The sequence below is a fragment of the Mixophyes fleayi genome, chromosome 10, assembly GCF_038048845.1.
Source record: "Mixophyes fleayi isolate aMixFle1 chromosome 10, aMixFle1.hap1, whole genome shotgun sequence".
NCBI classification, from domain to species: domain Eukaryota; kingdom Metazoa; phylum Chordata; class Amphibia; order Anura; family Limnodynastidae; genus Mixophyes; species Mixophyes fleayi.
Window position 1 is genome coordinate 100,273,465 of NC_134411.1, and position 17,194 is coordinate 100,290,658.

At 42.4% G+C, this 17,194-nt stretch overlaps 1 protein-coding gene across 3 annotated transcripts in view; it reads left to right on the forward strand.

Moving 5' to 3' along the window:
* LOC142104560 (thyrotropin-releasing hormone receptor-like) overlaps positions 1-17,194 on the forward strand; it is a 53,400-nt gene that overhangs the window by 22,547 nt on the left and 13,659 nt on the right. For 2 of the 3 annotated variants that reach the window (XM_075189297.1, XM_075189298.1), the window contains exons 2-3: positions 14,389-14,931; positions 16,268-16,691. In XM_075189297.1, the coding sequence (XP_075045398.1) occupies positions 14,555-14,931; positions 16,268-16,691 (801 nt within the window). In that variant the 5' untranslated portion in view covers positions 14,389-14,554. Of the gene's footprint in view, positions 1-4,069; positions 4,160-14,388; positions 14,932-16,267; positions 16,692-17,194 lie in introns of those variants that run through there. The other variant, XM_075189296.1, reaches the window with a different exon arrangement.

Sequence of the window (17,194 nt, forward strand, 5' to 3'; positions counted from 1 at the left end):
CCTCCCGCGGTCCCTTGCTGTCTCTTACTATGTTAACCTTATGTGACAGCAGCCTGATTGGTGGATTGGATCCAGCCATTGGCCAATCAGAGTGCGGTTTAAATTCTAATCTAATTGACTGGATCTACTTGGATCTCTTTGTCAGTAATGGTCAACAGGCAGCCCTCCGAGCCTTCACCTGCGGGCCCCAACTCCTTCCAACTCCTTCCTGCTTTAACGCCAGAAGTGTGTGTTATAGCGTGTAACACGTGTGTAACATGCTGCTGATATGTTATTACAGATAGGGGTCTCTTCCTTTGAATACATTATTTATTTTAACTTTTTACTGAGATTAGGGTAATGTGTGGCTCTTTTGAAGGTTAGAGGCCCGCCCAGGTGGTCTCTGAAGTGTTTTAAATTGCGCATAAGTGCTCTTTATTCTAGTGTGCATTGTGGTGGGGGGATAAGTATCACCCCCTCTGACTCTGCACCATCCATATAGAATGTGTTTGAGCTATATCAATAAAAGATAATATTCCTCAATGTATGACGGAACAGAAAAGGATCACCATCTCCCACCTAGTAGAATTAACGTCTTTCCATCATATCCATGCTCTGTAAAGCCAGTGAGTGTTTATTGGACAAAAGGGGGGTCCCAAGACCGCAATCACCCAGTTCTACTAATTGGGAGGAAGGATTTTTTAAAACACCGGGAATATCCTATAAATGTGTTTTGCTAAAGACAGGAAACGCCAATTCCATTTGTCTGAGCTGTCTGTATGTCCGTATGTACTGAATAAACAAGCCCCGCCTACTTCCATCGTGACATCACACATTTATATACTATTCTGTAGAACAGAATCGTTGAGAGCAAACACACGCACTTAAATATGAAGAGTATCTGATCCGTACCACTAGTTATTATTAGAGATGGAGATATTTCTATCTCTTGACATTTCAGCCATTAAATTAGAATGTCCTTTTGCTACTTTTATAGAAAACTAACTGCTGACATTTTGAGGATTTACAATGCCCCCCCCCCCCTCCCTCGGAGAGGTGCTTATTAATGTAACATGTCTTCCAGTATCCATCACTCTAGGGCACAGCACATAAAGTGCTCTATAAACTTATTATTTATATTGGGTAGCATTTTGCTGTTTCTCAGCTTGTTGGAAGAAATTCCATGGCTTAAATATTGAATTGACTACACTGTGAACTTTGTGCCTGCTGAACAGAGCCTCTAGGAGTTTAGTGCATCTTTTATTAATAGGTACAATTTCCTGCAGCTAATTTGAACAGTTTTAGTGATGTGTCTGTGAAAGGTATTTAAGAATTCACAGTAGAGGTGAATGTCGTTACTATAGGATAAGAAACCTAATAGGACCATATACTGAAAGATTTATTACTTTAAATACATGTATGTTTTAGTAGAGCACCTGTTGTTGAATAAATAAGAAATTTCACTTGTCTGAGACTAAGATCCACAGTTATTGCATGAAGTCAAGCACGTTGCTTCACATTGTGGCCACTAGGGGCTCTGTTGAGCATACATTTATGGTCATGGAATTAATTTGAAGTCAGTAAATTAAAATTTGAGGAGATAAATGGTTCTCTGAGCAGAATAAATGTCTACATGTATTCCTGAGACTGTATAGAAATATAGGGTCTGATTCATCAATTTATCAATGCAATTTGCCCGCACATACTGTACGTATTCAATTACAAGCGTATCTCAAGAAATGTTATCCAGTTTAGTTCAGGTGTGAGTACACACTCCCTGTGCAGACAGACAGAACACACTGCGGGATGCACACAATGTATATGTGCAATATTAAGTCCCATCAGTATGCACAGAAAAAAATATTAAACACATTAACATCTGATAATAGTATAATAATTAATAAAAAAATACATTGGACAAAAAAAATGTAGGTTATTAATGTGTACTGTACATAAATGCATTTATAAAGTTGCTCTTAATAGCAAACACATGTTCTGGCGTGGATACCACTATCAGTCAGCACTTCCACCTGCCCTGTAGCTGATAAAATCATACAGCTAAATATCACGTATCTGAGAGATGCCCGGAGCATGGATCGGGTTAATGTGTGTGCGCTCGGCCCTGGCACACCGTTGCTGTATATTGTATATGTGCATACGCCCTTTCACTCCTCTGTTCTGCCTTTCAAATTGTAGGCAGACGGAGTTGTCCCTTGCGTTCGAAGATCACTTGCGCTCACTGGTGTATAATCCATTTCGTTGGATGCACAGAGCAGTTTTATGCAAACTACGGCACAGAACGGGACTTACATTTCTTTATGAATCAGGCCCATAATGTGGTACTTTACCTACTTTATAAAAAAACGTATGCTTACCTTTCAAAAGCAACACTTATTCCTTTCCTTCCAATTCACCCACCACTGCCAATGTCCCACCTCCACCCCTTAATGTCTCATCACATCCCTCACTAGAGCTCATCTGATGGTAAGTTGAAGGGATAAGGGTACTTATTCCTGGGCATGACACAAGTCCATAACTTTCTAATATATTTTAGTCTTCATTTGTTCATGTGCAAGTCCCTAGACAATGTGCACAAACCACTAGTTTCGTGATTGGTATTTTGTGCGCTTGCGCGTAAGTGGAAACGCATATTATATGCCAAAAATGCAATCTGAGTTCAACTCAGTACGAGACCCTCGGAGGTGATTAAAGCACGAATAGAGATGAGATCATTTACTTAAATCAGAGAGACGCAACACACAATGGTTCACAATCAAAGATGGACCATGGCACATGAAGTTAAACAGACATTGTGTCTTTGGTTCCTGTAACCACTGTACAGTATATAATCCCCACCACTATTCTCACTTAAGTAAAGTACAATAAGGCTGACAATACCAGCAGGTGGATGACTGTATCTCTACAAGTGTCTGGAACAGCAGTCAGCTCTCATCTGCTGAAATCTCTATTCACTTAAGGAGTCTGATGCACATGTGGTTATTCTATAGACTTCCCTGTAAGAAACAATATATGATAGAAATGAGTTTTAGCTCTTTCTTTAATTATTTATTTATTATTACTATTATTATTATTATTATTATTATTATTATTATTATTATTATTATATTATTATATTATTAAAGAATAGACCATCTATGCGCATCATAGTCCTCACTGCCGACAGGACTATCTATATTGGAATGAACCACATGATTAATGTGTGACGTTAATTAGGGCGATGAGTAATTATGCAGCTTGCTCCTATTCTCCCACTATGTTATGAACACAGATATCTTCTCACAAATGAAGGACATTTCATTACACAATACAGAGACCCTGTAACCCCCTCCCCAGTTGTGCAAATCTTGCAATGCAATGCCAGGTCCGCGGCAACGACGGGGTTAATTAAATTGAATTTGCAAAGAGGATGGATGGGGGGGTCTATAAGTACAATTGTAATCCAGATATGTTATTGTGGGAAGAATTATTCAATGCTCTGTGAAAGGAATCGAGTTCAGCACCACGGACAGTTCACTAGTAAGGAATCCGCTGTCTGAGGGCTGAAGTCCACCCAGTGATAAATAGCAACTGATTCTGAGCTCAAACTGCCCGTAAGTACTAACTATATCGTGTAAGACCCTCAGTTTAGTACGATAAGTCACTGGGACATAGCTGCTGTAGAACCTCGTAGGAGCGCAGAGCTGTCAATCACCAGTCTTTCTCTCCAGTAGAATGTTGATTGACAGCGCACTCGTCTAAGATGTTCTGCAGCAACCAATGACTCAAAATTAGTCCAAACTCTATGTGAATAATTTTCCATCTCCCCCCTATGTACCTTCTTTAATAAATAAATAATATTTTATATGTAACATGTAGTTTTGTGATGGCAGGATATAGACGAATGTCCTGTGCACGCAAGAGATTACTCATATAGTATATAACATACCCACTTACTGCCAGTCACACAGATTAACCCCCTGCTTAGTGACCCTGGATTGGGGGTGCAGAGAGGGACGGGTCTTCTCTCCCATAGGCTCAGCTGGTAAGAAGTGCCCATATAACTGTCAGCATTAGAGGGTAAGCTGTAAGAGGAGAGTATAGGAGGGGAAGGGACACACACATCTGAGAGCTCACCAGCATCTACACTCAGCAATCTGACCCGCGTCCACTTACAGTACAGGTGAGTGATATACAAAGTTTCCTTTCCTCACTGATAAATGCACAAGCTGATAATGTTCCAGCGTATCTAATGATCATCCTATTTATCACATATTCACTTGTCCCCGCGGAGCAGCAATTTTTGGACACTGGGATATTTTAGAATTTGTGCAACCTACCTTTATTTTTGCAGTCCCCCCCCCCCCTGCATTTAATGGTCAGAGACCACTCACAAACATTCCCTGCACAGGAGGGCTGAATGTGGAAAACGGATCGGACCTGCCAATTATTTTGCTATTCTCAGACTCTCCAAGAGGCTCTATTATGTCAATGGAAAGAGCTCAAATTGTTTTGAGCTCTGGCTGTGGGAATAAACACACAGGGTAGATGCTTGTACAATGGATGAGGTGTCTTCAGATGTGCACACTGGCGGTGGCTGTCACTGTTACATTGTAGCTGAAGGTAACAATGGTTTTATTATGCTGGAATGTGATTCATCTCCCAGTTCGGACCTTGTAGAGATGCAACAGGATTCAATCAGATTTTTTAAAACACATTTTGCCAGCCCTACATTGTATTGAACCCTGTAGATGCCTCTCCAGGGCAATTATCACCTCCTAAGGGCAATATGGCTTTACCCAAAGAGGCATTTCCTAGCAGCAAGCAATATCTAACCACTATTTAGGTAAGGACACTGGGGAATAGGGAAAAACACATAATAGATTAGTTTTCTGTGACTTTTCTGATCCATCTAAAGCAGATGTAGACAAACTGACAGGGGCTAGCAGGGCATGCTTAGAGTTGTAGTTCCACAATAGCTTGTAAGCCACATGTTGTCTAATTGTGGTCCGAAGTTTCAGGGGAAAAACACACTGAGAAGAAATATTATGGGTTATGTGAAAAGAGAGAGCTACTGTTTAAGTTATGTAAATACTTTAAGGTATTTTTATACTTAGTTGCCTTAATTGAAATATGAGAGTTTATTGAACAATACATAGACAATATCTAGAGGTTTCCTCCCTAAGCACAGCTTATTTCATTGATCCTGAGTGCTAACATAAAAGGTTATATCGGGAATTCAGATCGTTTGACTGTTAGGTTAACATAGATCTAATTTAGTGTCACAGTAACATCCTCTTTTGCCCCCTCTACAGTTTGATATGTTTAGATCAGATAATCCATTGTAATGTTGGTGTAGTTACAAATGTAACAATGTTTATAGCTGCTGTTTGGTTGAGGAATAGAAGATAAGAGCCTGGGATTTCCTAGCCCATGGATTAGACTGGGGGGGATCTAGTGTGCTGGGGAACATTCATTATTATGTGATTTGATAGATGTTCCAATAGTTGTACATTAATGGGATTTATAATTTAAGTTTAATTTTAGGTTCCTGTTAAATGCTGATTATTTTTTTAAATGCGCAGAACAGGTAATTGGTCACCAAACAATTGGATGATGGATTGGGTGAAACCCAAGTAGGGAGTTAGGTTTGGGATTAATCTGTGTGTCTCTAATTTTGTAACTATATAGTAACCACTGCAATTATTAATAAATGCAGCAGCAGTATAACTAGGAATGGTAAATATTTTGTTATTTAATGTCCTGAGATGGGACCCCCCCCCCCCCATCCCCATGAGATTTCACCAGTGTATAACAAGGACTAACACATTATCATGAGTCAATACCTGTTATTACAAACACTGCACCCAGACCTGGCATTTTTCAATACTTTTATATTCATTTCTGCCTAGCAAACAAAGTAGCTGCACGATAATATAAATATTAAGGAGTTTGTATGGTCTTCCATGCGTGGGTGTCATCCTGGGGCTCCGGTTTCCTCCGGTTAACTGGCTGCTGACAGAGTCACCCCTTAGTGCGTGTGTTTGTGTGATAAGGAATTTAGACTGTAAGCTTCAGTGGGGCAGGGACTGATGTGAATTATTCAATATTCTCTGTATGGCTCTGTGTGATGTGGTGTGCTATGTAAATAAACAATGATAATAATAATATAAATACATGGCTGTAAAGCACAGATGAATATAAGGAAAGCAGCTTCCCGACACTTATGCGTCCGGCTTCCGTGATGCCACCGATGGCAGAGCTGCAGTGACTGATCATTGCCCATTCCATCCACACTATCGAACTTTCCACTTCATTTAATGTTACAGTATCCTGTGTTGAATTAATTAACTGATCAAATGACTAATTCAACTCAAGTATCTGCTTCAGAATGCTCATGCACTCAGTCCGTGGAGTAAGTCTGCCATTGGTGTGCCACTCACAGAGTGAATAGAAGGAACCAGTCCTGAGAGTGGATATGTCCAACCAATCACAGCATTTCTGTTGGTCTAAAACTAATCTGCACTGTGATCGATTAACAGCAATTTGCTAGTGACCAATCACATCTTCTATGGATTCTTTCTATGAAGGTTATCCTAATTGGGGTCCTAATCTCCAGTATAAAAATAATCAATCTTTGGCAGCTTTTGCACCCCCTCCCCAGTGCTGGTCAGCTATCAGTCACTGTCTATATAAGCTGATAGCTGCTCAGGCTCCTGTCCTGCACATAACTCCTATTGTCTGGACAGGAGGCAGCACTGTCAGTCAATAGGGGCTGCTGGACCCACATGATCATCATCTTCCTCAGTTATTTATATAGCGCCACTAATTCCGCAGCGCTGTACAGAGAACTCACTCACATCAGTCCCTGCCCCATTGGGGCTTACAATCTAAATTCCCTAACATACACACACACACACACAGACACAAAGACTAGGGTAAATGTTGATAGCAGCCAATTAACCTACCAGTATGTTTTTGGAGTGTGGGAGGAAACCAGAGCACCCAGAGGAAACCCACTTAAACACGGGGAGAACATACAAACTCCACACAGATAAGGCCATGGTTGAGAATTGAACTCATGACCCCAGTCCTGTGAGGCAGAAGTGCTAACCACTACACCACTGCGCTGATCACTATGATTTCTATCCAGCGCCCTACAGGTAGTGGACAAAAATTTGGAAACCCATGGATAAATGAGTGACACTAAGCGTACTAAATGTAAGGGCTTACACATAAGTGTGGCTCATGCTTTAATTAAGCAAATTACATCCCAGCATGATCAGCGTCATGTATAAACATGCTGGACTGCCCTGGTTGCCTACAGTTATGGCTAGCATGGCTGCAAGGGGAGATATCAGTCACTTTGAAAGAGATTTGACAGTTGGGGGTGTTTGGCTGGAGTTTCAGTGACCATAAAGGAGATGTCAGCATGCAACTGTAAGAGAAAAACGTCTTCAGCAAAGTGCAACAATGGATGGAAGCGCACACTCCAGGATCGGGACAACCATGCAAGATAAAGCAGGCGATCACCTGCACATCTCAGCCTGTGGTACGAGGAGCCAGCTACATCACAAACAGAGCAGGATATCATAGGTTATGGTCCACAAACCACTCATTACACCAAGCAATGCCCATGTGTGAGTTCAGTGGTACATAGAGCACAAGCAGTGGACTACCGAGCAGCGAAGGGAGGAGATATGGTCAGATAAATCAACCTTTACCAAGTTCTACAGCCCTGAGTGCTTGTTTCCAACAGTTTCCGTTGTGTTCTGGGCACATTTTCCTGGCATGGTTCAGGTGCAGTCATTCTCTTAGAACAAAGGTCATTGCTAATGGCTACATAACGGTATTAGGTGAGCATCTTCGCCCTTGTTGCAGCACTTCTCTTCTGGGGGTAAATGTATTAACCTCAGGATTGTTGAACTCCCGCGAGTTCGCCGTCTTCAGCGCTTAAATTTAAAGCGGCGCTGCCTTGTAAAATACATTTACCCCCTGGTGTCTTCAAGGATGACAATTCCCCCATCCACAAAGCACATGTGGACGCCCATTTGTTTGGTGCTACCTATAGGTCATGTCCTTCTCAGTCACCAGATCTGTGCCCAATCAAGCATTTATGGGATATTCTGGAACTTTGCATCACTATTAACCAGTCATCAACTGAGTGACTTTCTTTTGGAAGAATGATGCTGCGTACCTCCTGCACGAGTCCAGACATGATAGACTCAAGGCTATTGTGCACACTGGTTGTACTGGTTATACACCCTATTAAGTGACTTTATATTGGTATTTCCAGTTCTTTGAATGCTGTCTGCATTTTGTATAAAACCCTGTGTGGGACTTGGCAAATGGCTGGTAACTATTATTAATTAGACATTAGACATGCCTGCTGTGCTGGGCATTTGGGCATTGGAGCTACTGCCCTGGGCTTTCAGGCCATTATACTGCTACAACTAACATTTAACAATTAACACAATAATTATTTTTAAAAGCTAAAGTCAAAATGTAGGTTATGGTGACCAGAAAGTCATTGTGATGTTTTTAGTTAATAAAAATGCTTGTACGTCATAGATAATTTTCGTTACTTTGGGAGGTGTCACCACTCAGAAAAGGCTGGGAACCGCCGACCTTGGCTGTGAGACCCCACTGGTGAAATGATTGGCAGCACCCTCAGCCCACAAGAGAGCTCCCTCCGCTGTGTGTGGGTAACAGCTGCTCTCTAAATACTGGTTGTGTTTTCAGAAAATTGACCCTTTATGCATAAACAGACCTTCCAACGTGACCCCTTCCGCCTGGTACAAAATGTTCTGCTCAAAAACTTACTTTACTATTACATTGGGCTGGATGAATTCATGGATGAGAGAGGTGTTTTTTAAACATCAGCTAATTAATTCCGTCCAGATTACTGCAGTTGGCAAACAAGTAGTTGTGTAACAGAATACAGTGACTCCAAAACAAAGGTTTGGTACTGCCGAGTTCGTTTTCCTTGCTTCAGAGGCGTGAGCAGTGCCAGGACCCAGACAGGGAAAATAGGTGACTGACCCCCACCAAAATAATATTATGGGTCAGGAAGGGGATTTCGTACAGGATTTACCTGGAGATATGATCCAAGACATAACAAAATCTGTCTTAATAAAACCACTTTCTCAAACAGTTTATCAACTCCAATCACAGAGGACACACAGTTGAAAGATCTCTAATTAACAAGCCACTGGCCCCGACATTTTCCGCATATCAATTTCATTGAAGATTTGGACTGTCAGAAACACTCCAGGAACAGAATCAGACAAGCTGGCTGTGATACGCGTGAACCGTCACGCAGTCTTTAATTATCCTGGGCTGAGTTAAGTGGTGCCAGTCACTCACTACGTGCAGGTAGGAAGCAGTAGTGCTCGTCAAAGGGCCTTTTAAAGAATTTATGAAGCAGTGTGTCACCAGAGAGGCTATAGAAAGCTGGCTTAGCCTTTCCTGAAAAAAATCAATATTATTTGTGCTATAGAAAGATGATTGAAACTGTGGAGAATATTTTATCCAATCCAACAAGCCTGTCAGACAGTTGCTTGTGTGACTGAAACACAGGACTGAAGTGAAATTTACATTTCCTTGTGAAATATCATTAGAGATCAGTAACATAAAAGCATTGTGTAGATGAAAGATGCCATCAAATGTCAGCGTCGAGCCGAAGATCCTCTACATACTGTCTCTCCTGATCCTCTCCGGGGGTTGGGTACAAAGGGCTGCTCCAACTGGCATCTAGGACTTCACTTAGCACTTCTTTTATCACTCCCAGGTGCAACTTGTTTCTAATGTTCCCAGTGGCTTCTAGCCCTGGACATTTTGCAGTTGTTCCCTGGTTCTTGTTTTTGTGAAGTGTTCATAAAATTATTGCCCATTTTAAGGACTTTGTTATTTGCTTGTTCCCTTCTGTGATTTAGTTCAGTTCTCCAGCCTGGTATTCTCTGGAGGCCATTTATGAAAAACAGCCTCTTCCAAGCCCAAATATAATTTTCTGAACATGTGCACCCCAACTTGCCCAAATATGCTTAGATTTGCGTCAGGGGGGAAAGGGTTCATGGAACAAAACAGCGTAAAAGGGGGATGGAGAGGGAACATTGTCACTCCCATGCATGTCCAGTTTCCCTTCTCAACTGGGCTTTTGCTCCAGCTCAGACCTTTTGGAGATCAGTGGCCTGATTCATTAAGGAGCTTAAATGCCAATATGTGTCGTATTTTGCGTAAAATCGCTATGCACATGCCCAGAACCGAACCATACACCAGAGAACGCAGCAGCATCTAATTCATCTTTACTTGCAGGGAGGGGAATGGGCGTATGCACGTAGTCACTGTACATTTAGGGCCTGCCAAGCTCCAGCGCACCCAGCAGTGCTCGATTCAAGCTTTGGGCATCTCTCTGGTACATGATTTTCAGTCGTATCACTTGTAACAACTACAGGTCAGGTGTAAGTGCTGATTACTAGTGATGACGGCTGTGTATACAGCTAGAACATGTGTATACAGCTAGGACATGTGTCTGCAATCAGGGGCAACTGTAACAATGTATTTTATGTACAGTAGACATTAATTACATCCCGATAAATGTATTTTATTGGGGCAGCACAGTGGCTCAGTGGTTAGCACTTCTGCCTCACAGCACAGTAGTCATGAGTTCAATTCCCGACCATGGCCTTATCTGTGAGGAGTTTGTATGTTCTCCCCATGTTTGCGTGGGTTTCCTCCAGGTGCTCTGGTTTCTTCCCACACTCCAAAAACATACTGGTAGGTTAATTGGCTGCTATCAAAATTGACCCTAGTCTCTCTGTCTGTCTGTCTGTGTGTGTGTATGTATATTAGGGAATTTAGACTGTAAGCTCCAATGGGGCAGGGACTGATGTGAATGAGTTTTCTGTACAGCGCTGCAGAATTAGTGGCGCTATATGACTGATGATAAGGGTGTAACCCTTTTTTTAACATTTGTAATGTTTTATCATTAATGACTATATTATTAATAGGTGATAGGTTTTTCTTTTTGTACGTTCTTTTGTGACTATATTCCACATAGTATTGGACGTATCCTGCAGTGTATTGTCTAATAGAGCAGAGCGGACCTAGACGCGTAGTCATCACCACACGTACCTTCAGATCCGCTCCTTGTTGAACATGGACATGAGTACACCCACACGCACATTACGCTTGTTTTGCGCTTCTTGATGAATGAGGCCCCAAGTCTTATCTCTTACTTTTAATGAGACAAAACAGTCCCTATGTAAAGTACATGGTATAAAATAGAGTGAAACAGCGTAGATTAATTCACCATGTATGTTTGTATCAAGAGGAAACCTGCGTCACCTGCAGCTGAATTCTAAAGCCAGATTGTTGGACACCGGGGGTTCAAGTCCCTGGAGGCGCCAGCAGATCGTTATTTTGGCATAAACAGAATAATTTCTGAGCATATGTCATTGTATGTCAGAAGTGCTTTGCAGTATAGAAGAAAGTCTGTTACTCTGTGTCCCTGACATAATTCCACGTTTGTGATTTACCGACCGCTGTGTCTCAAGATGCCGCCAGATGAAGAGTGATTATCTCATGAGAAGCTGAATAACAGTCGTCCTAGTGTGGGTGACGGCTGCATATATACGTCTCCCACAGTCTCCTGTCACTGACAAGGAAATGGGAGCGTGTGTTTGGGAAGGGCTCCGTTTTGGAGGTTGTGATGGTGTGGGCTGTGGTGTGGGATGGCAGTATTGAGAGCAAGCATATCCAGTTTTATTGGGGAGTGTTATTAATTAGGCAGCTTGAAACGCACCAGGATTGGGTTTTGTGCGTTTGGAGGCTGGAGAGTAACTCAGAAAAGGCTCTAAAAGGCGTCTCAGTGACGGAGATGTACAGTATGGTGGACACAGTGACGGATCTACCATTGGTGCAGCAGGTGTGGTGCACCGGGGCCCATGGAGAGAATGGGGCCCTTCTCTCCATGGGCCCCGGTGCAGAGAAGGACTCTTTTGAGGTCACGTTACAAGCAGGGTGCTGTCCTTGCAGTACATGTGACTGAGGATTAGGTAGAGATATGATTCTTGTGCATTGTAGCGTCTATTACAGAGCCTTGTGTGCTTGGCACTCTCCCTGTGTAATGAAATTGTAGCATCTTATAGCGGAGTAAGAAGTTCTGATCCAAATGATGTTTGAAACAACAGGTGATATTGCTGAATATTAGGGCGTGACGACAGCGTCCGACTGACACCCCCACCCATCAGAGTCCTGAGTCCACACCTGTCACCTGGCTCCTGTAGTTTTGGACTGGTCCCCTACATGGTCCTACATGTTTATTGGAACATTGTAGATGAGTGTTTGTAAGTTTTTAGCCCTCGGTCCTGTCCCATTTGAGGTCTGTGGACCTCACAAACTCTTTGGCACCGCTGATTTAGACTGGGGAGATGGATAAGGACTGAAAGACGATTTACCTACATTATATATATATTATATTATATATTGAAATACAATAATAAATGAGACTATAATTGCATCCAGTATTTTATATAATGAAACAATGAAACATAACGCTGATAGACATGTACAGGGTTCAGCTGGGTATGATATATTTGCAGTTTTCCGGAGCAGTGTGTGGGCGTGTGAGGAAGATAGAGCTGAATATAATGAAGTCCTCACAACGGAGCTTTAGCCCAAAGGAAAAAATCTTTAGGGCAAATATTTAACAAGCAAGCAATGGTGGATCATTGTTAGCACTAAATGAAACTGACACAAAATAGAGCTTTAAGGCAGACTCTGGGGAATGGTGAGTAAGGACACAACAGTAAGAGAAGGGGGGCATATTGTAGACAAGTTCTGGGGGGAGGATTACAGGTGCCTGGAAACCCCCCCACCTCATACTATTTAAACAGGAAATAAAACATTAATGGAGCAATGTGATGTTTTAAATGTTCCAGGATTTATGTAGAATGCTTGCAATATATAGCATGTAGTCATACATACAGCATCAATATTTCTAGAAGTTGTAATCACCATCTGTCAACGATCACTTGTCAGATCAGCTGTGTTTTTCTGTAAATTAGTGCATTTTTTTTAATAGTTATCTTTCTGCACTATGAGTTGTTTCCCAACATTATAACATAGACAGCAGCCTTGGTGATGTCCCTAGTTCCTACAGAATTTATCCTCTGCATTTCCATAAATTCTGGACCAGACTGATAATTGGCTGCCTCCGTTGTGTGTAGGTGATGACATTAAATAGCCATGGGGACCTACCTGAAATTCATAAGTCTCCTGAGACTGGGCAAGTATGTTTTTAATAAGCTATCCTAATTCACTCGCTCCTCATTTTCCAGCAGTGCCCCACTAGATTGTAAGCTCTCTCTGTCTGTATTTATTTTGTCTAGCTTGTATATTTTATATATGCTCTGCACTATCCTGCGCTCAGGAGCACCGTGGGTGCCTTACAGATAAATGACAGTTATAATAATACTATTATTACACATTTAAAATAAACATAAAAAAATCATATTTGTGTTGTGTTCTTTGAGTGGGTATAAAACAATCTAGATTTCACAGCAATTTTGTGACGTAAACTAGTAGTCATGAAAATGCAGCCTATCCAGTCACTAGGAACCAGTGACATCACTGAGAGCGCAGCCTATCCAGTCACTAGGAACCAGTGACATCACTGAGAGTGCAGCTTATCCGGTCACTAGGAACCAGTGACGTCACTGAGAATGCAGCCTATCCATTCACTAGGAACCAGTGACATCACTGAGAATGCAGCCTATCCATTCACTAGGAACCAGTGACGTCAGTGAGAATGCAGCCTATCCAGTCACTAGGAACCAGTGACGTCACTGAGAGTGCAGCCTATCCATTCACTGGGAACCAGTGACATCACTGAGAGTGCAGTCTATCCATTCACTAGGAACCAGTGACGTCACTGAGAGTGCAGCCTATCCATTCACTGGGAACCAGTGACATCACTGAGAGTGCAGCCTATCCAGTCACTAGGGACCAGTGACGTCACTGACAGTGCAGCCTATCCAGTCACTAGGAACCAGTGACATCACTGACAGTGCAGCCTATCCAGTCACTAGGGACCAGTGACGTCACAGAGAATGCAGCCTATCCAGTCACTAGGAGCCAGTGACATCACTGAGAATGCAGCCTATCCTTTCACTAGGGACCAGTGATGTCACCGAGAATGCAGCCTATCCAGTCACTAGGAACCAGCGACACATAAATATTAGTCAGGTGGTGTCTCAGTGACGTCATCGGTCCTATCAAATTCATGAGCTACATACTTGTCCAGACCACAAAATGACAACCTCCAGGTCTAGGTGCACTTAGAAAACTGAGGAGACAGTTATGCTTTGGGAATACAATTGTGTGAATTCTTCTTGTGCTTCTCTCTTTCAGATGTTGACTTGGAGGATGATAGATCGAGGTGTCCATTGCTTGTGGCTCCAGGGATTCATTTGAGTTCTCATCACCATGAGACGCGCCTTTTTCAGTATCGAACAGCCCGTCATGGAGTTGGCATTGTAGTTGAGACATAGGACTGAAGTGTCCATTTCCTACCAACATGGAGAACGGCAGCAAGTTTGACAGTCCGACCAATATCTCCTTGGCGAACAATGATCTTATTTCTACTATGATCGAGTACAAAGCCATCTCTGTATTCTTGGTCCTGCTGATCTGTGGCGTTGGCATAATAGGCAACATTATGGTCGTCCTGGTGGTGTTTATCACCCGCGACATGAGAACTCCGACCAATTGTTATTTGGTCAGCTTGGCTGTGGCTGACTTAATGGTCCTGGTGGCTGCTGGATTGCCCAACGTATCCGATAGTCTGGCTGGGACATGGATCTATGGCCATGCCGGCTGTCTCGGGATAACTTACTTTCAGTATTTGGGAATCAACGCCTCCTCCTGTTCCATCACAGCCTTCACGGTTGAGAGGTAAGTTCATGATCTACAGCTGCCAAAACTGGCATAGGAGGGTTTTATCAAAAGATAATAACCTGCACAACATAATGTGATACCGTATAACAAGTATATCTAAATATGATTTCATACAGAAATTATTTCATTTTAATAATAACAATTGTCATTTTTTTTAAAATATGGGAACATATTATTTTTCCTTCCATGTAATCATGTTTTGTAGCCATCCCTGTCTGATCTGAACAGGCTATTGATGGATGGGCAACATTGTCTTGTCAAATGTTCTCATCTTTATAAGTTATTAATTACTCTATTGCTATTATTATCACCCTTTACACCCATGCTGTAGCCCCATTCTCCTGTACTTAGCCATAGCTACCAGTTACAATGTTTCTGTTGCAAAACTGATTAATCTAGTATCCGTCATGATGAGAAGTCAAGAGGGAAGTCTTTATTTCCTATAAGACACACCCAAGGAAGGCCTGAATTCCTAGCCGATCAATGTGTTGATTATCTGCTTCACCCCAAAGTGTGTATGGACGATGCACAGAAACAACTCAGGGACCCCGAGTTAGAGGGTATGACATTATTCCTCCACTTTAGCAGAACATCTAGATAGGGTCTCCTGTGAGTGATAGATTATGATGTCCTTACATACCACCCTCACTAGACAGACAGGCAAGGCAGTAGTTACCCTTACATTGGCAGAGGATCAACTAGCCTGCTTCTTAACAGAAGCCAGCCCACAGCTGTCATTCAAGACAGAACATCGCCACCACAGAGCAGACAAAGCCATGGCAGTACCTCTATCTGTTCTTATTGAACACATCATCATCATCATCATCATTTATTTATATAGCGCCTCTAATTCCGCAGCGCTGTACAGAGAACTCACTCATATCAGTTCCTGCCCCAATGGGGCTTACAGTCTAAATTCCCTAACACACGCACACATGCACACACACTAGGGTCAATTTGATAGCAGCCAATTAACCTAGCAGTATGTTTTTGGAGTGAGGGAGGAAACCAGAGCACCCGGAGGAAACCCACGCAAACACGGGGAGAACATACAAACTCCTCACAGATAAGGCCATGGTCGGGAATCAAACTCATGACCCCAGTGCTGTAAGGCAGAAGTGCTAACCACATAGATCCTTATTTATCTGGAACTATAGAAAGCTTCACATAATGGGCATGCAACTGGGCCTGGTGATAACCAGTCCCACGGGCAAGACTTAGCCCTGTGGACACAACATATATCACTATTATTATTTATTAAGACTTTGGACATGTTCCTAACAGCTGTGCAGCCTGACAACACTGAAAAACATTTTATGTGCTTCTTTTATAGATACATCGCAATCTGCCACCCTATGAAGGCCCAGACGGTTTGCACCGTGTCCCGCGCTAAGCGTATCATTGCCATAGTCTGGGTCTTCACCTCCATCTACTGCATGTTTTGGTTCTTCCTCGTGGACATCCAAGTGAACAAAAGCCAGCAGGTGGAGTGTGGCTACAAGGTCTCCCGTAACCTCTACCTGCCCATTTATTTGACTGACTTCGCCATATTCTACGTCATTCCGCTGTTCGTGGCCACCGTCCTGTATGGGCTGATCGGCAGGATCTTGTTTCTCAGCCCAATCCCCAATCATCCAGAGAGCACCACGGAGAGATTGAGGGAGAAAAGTTGCAAGGAGAAAAATGGGGCGAAAACAGAGGGCAACAAGACGAACAATCGCGGTCGGCCCAAAGGGGCACTTTCCTCAAGAAAACAGGTACGATTTAAACCCAGTCAAAAAAAGAACAATTGTTATCAGTGCTTATTTTTGCTGGTACAAATCTATCTATATTGGGGGGGGGTTCAAACCATTTAAGCTCACAACCTAATGTCAAGGGTCCTAATTTTTTTTTGAGTCCCTACACTTACATCTGTGCTTTAATCGTCTCTGATGCACAGTTAATATCCTGTGCACTCACCTCGCTACTTAGGAGGCTAAAACGTGACAAATCAGTGGGTTTTTAACAACCCTGTAAACCCCGCAATCAGCCCTTCGGGGAAATCCTTACTCCGTTATCACTGAAAGTCTGTGTCATTTAGGTAACATGTGAAAAAAAAAGCCACAATATAGAATAATTGTGGGAATGTAATCATCCGAACGTAACTCTTCAGCTCCACAAAAGCACTAATTAAAGGTCACGAGGAGTTAGTGTAGCTCATTTATATATTTCACTGCTAGAAGCTAGATTTATTCTGAATATAAAATTTTTATTGTACATG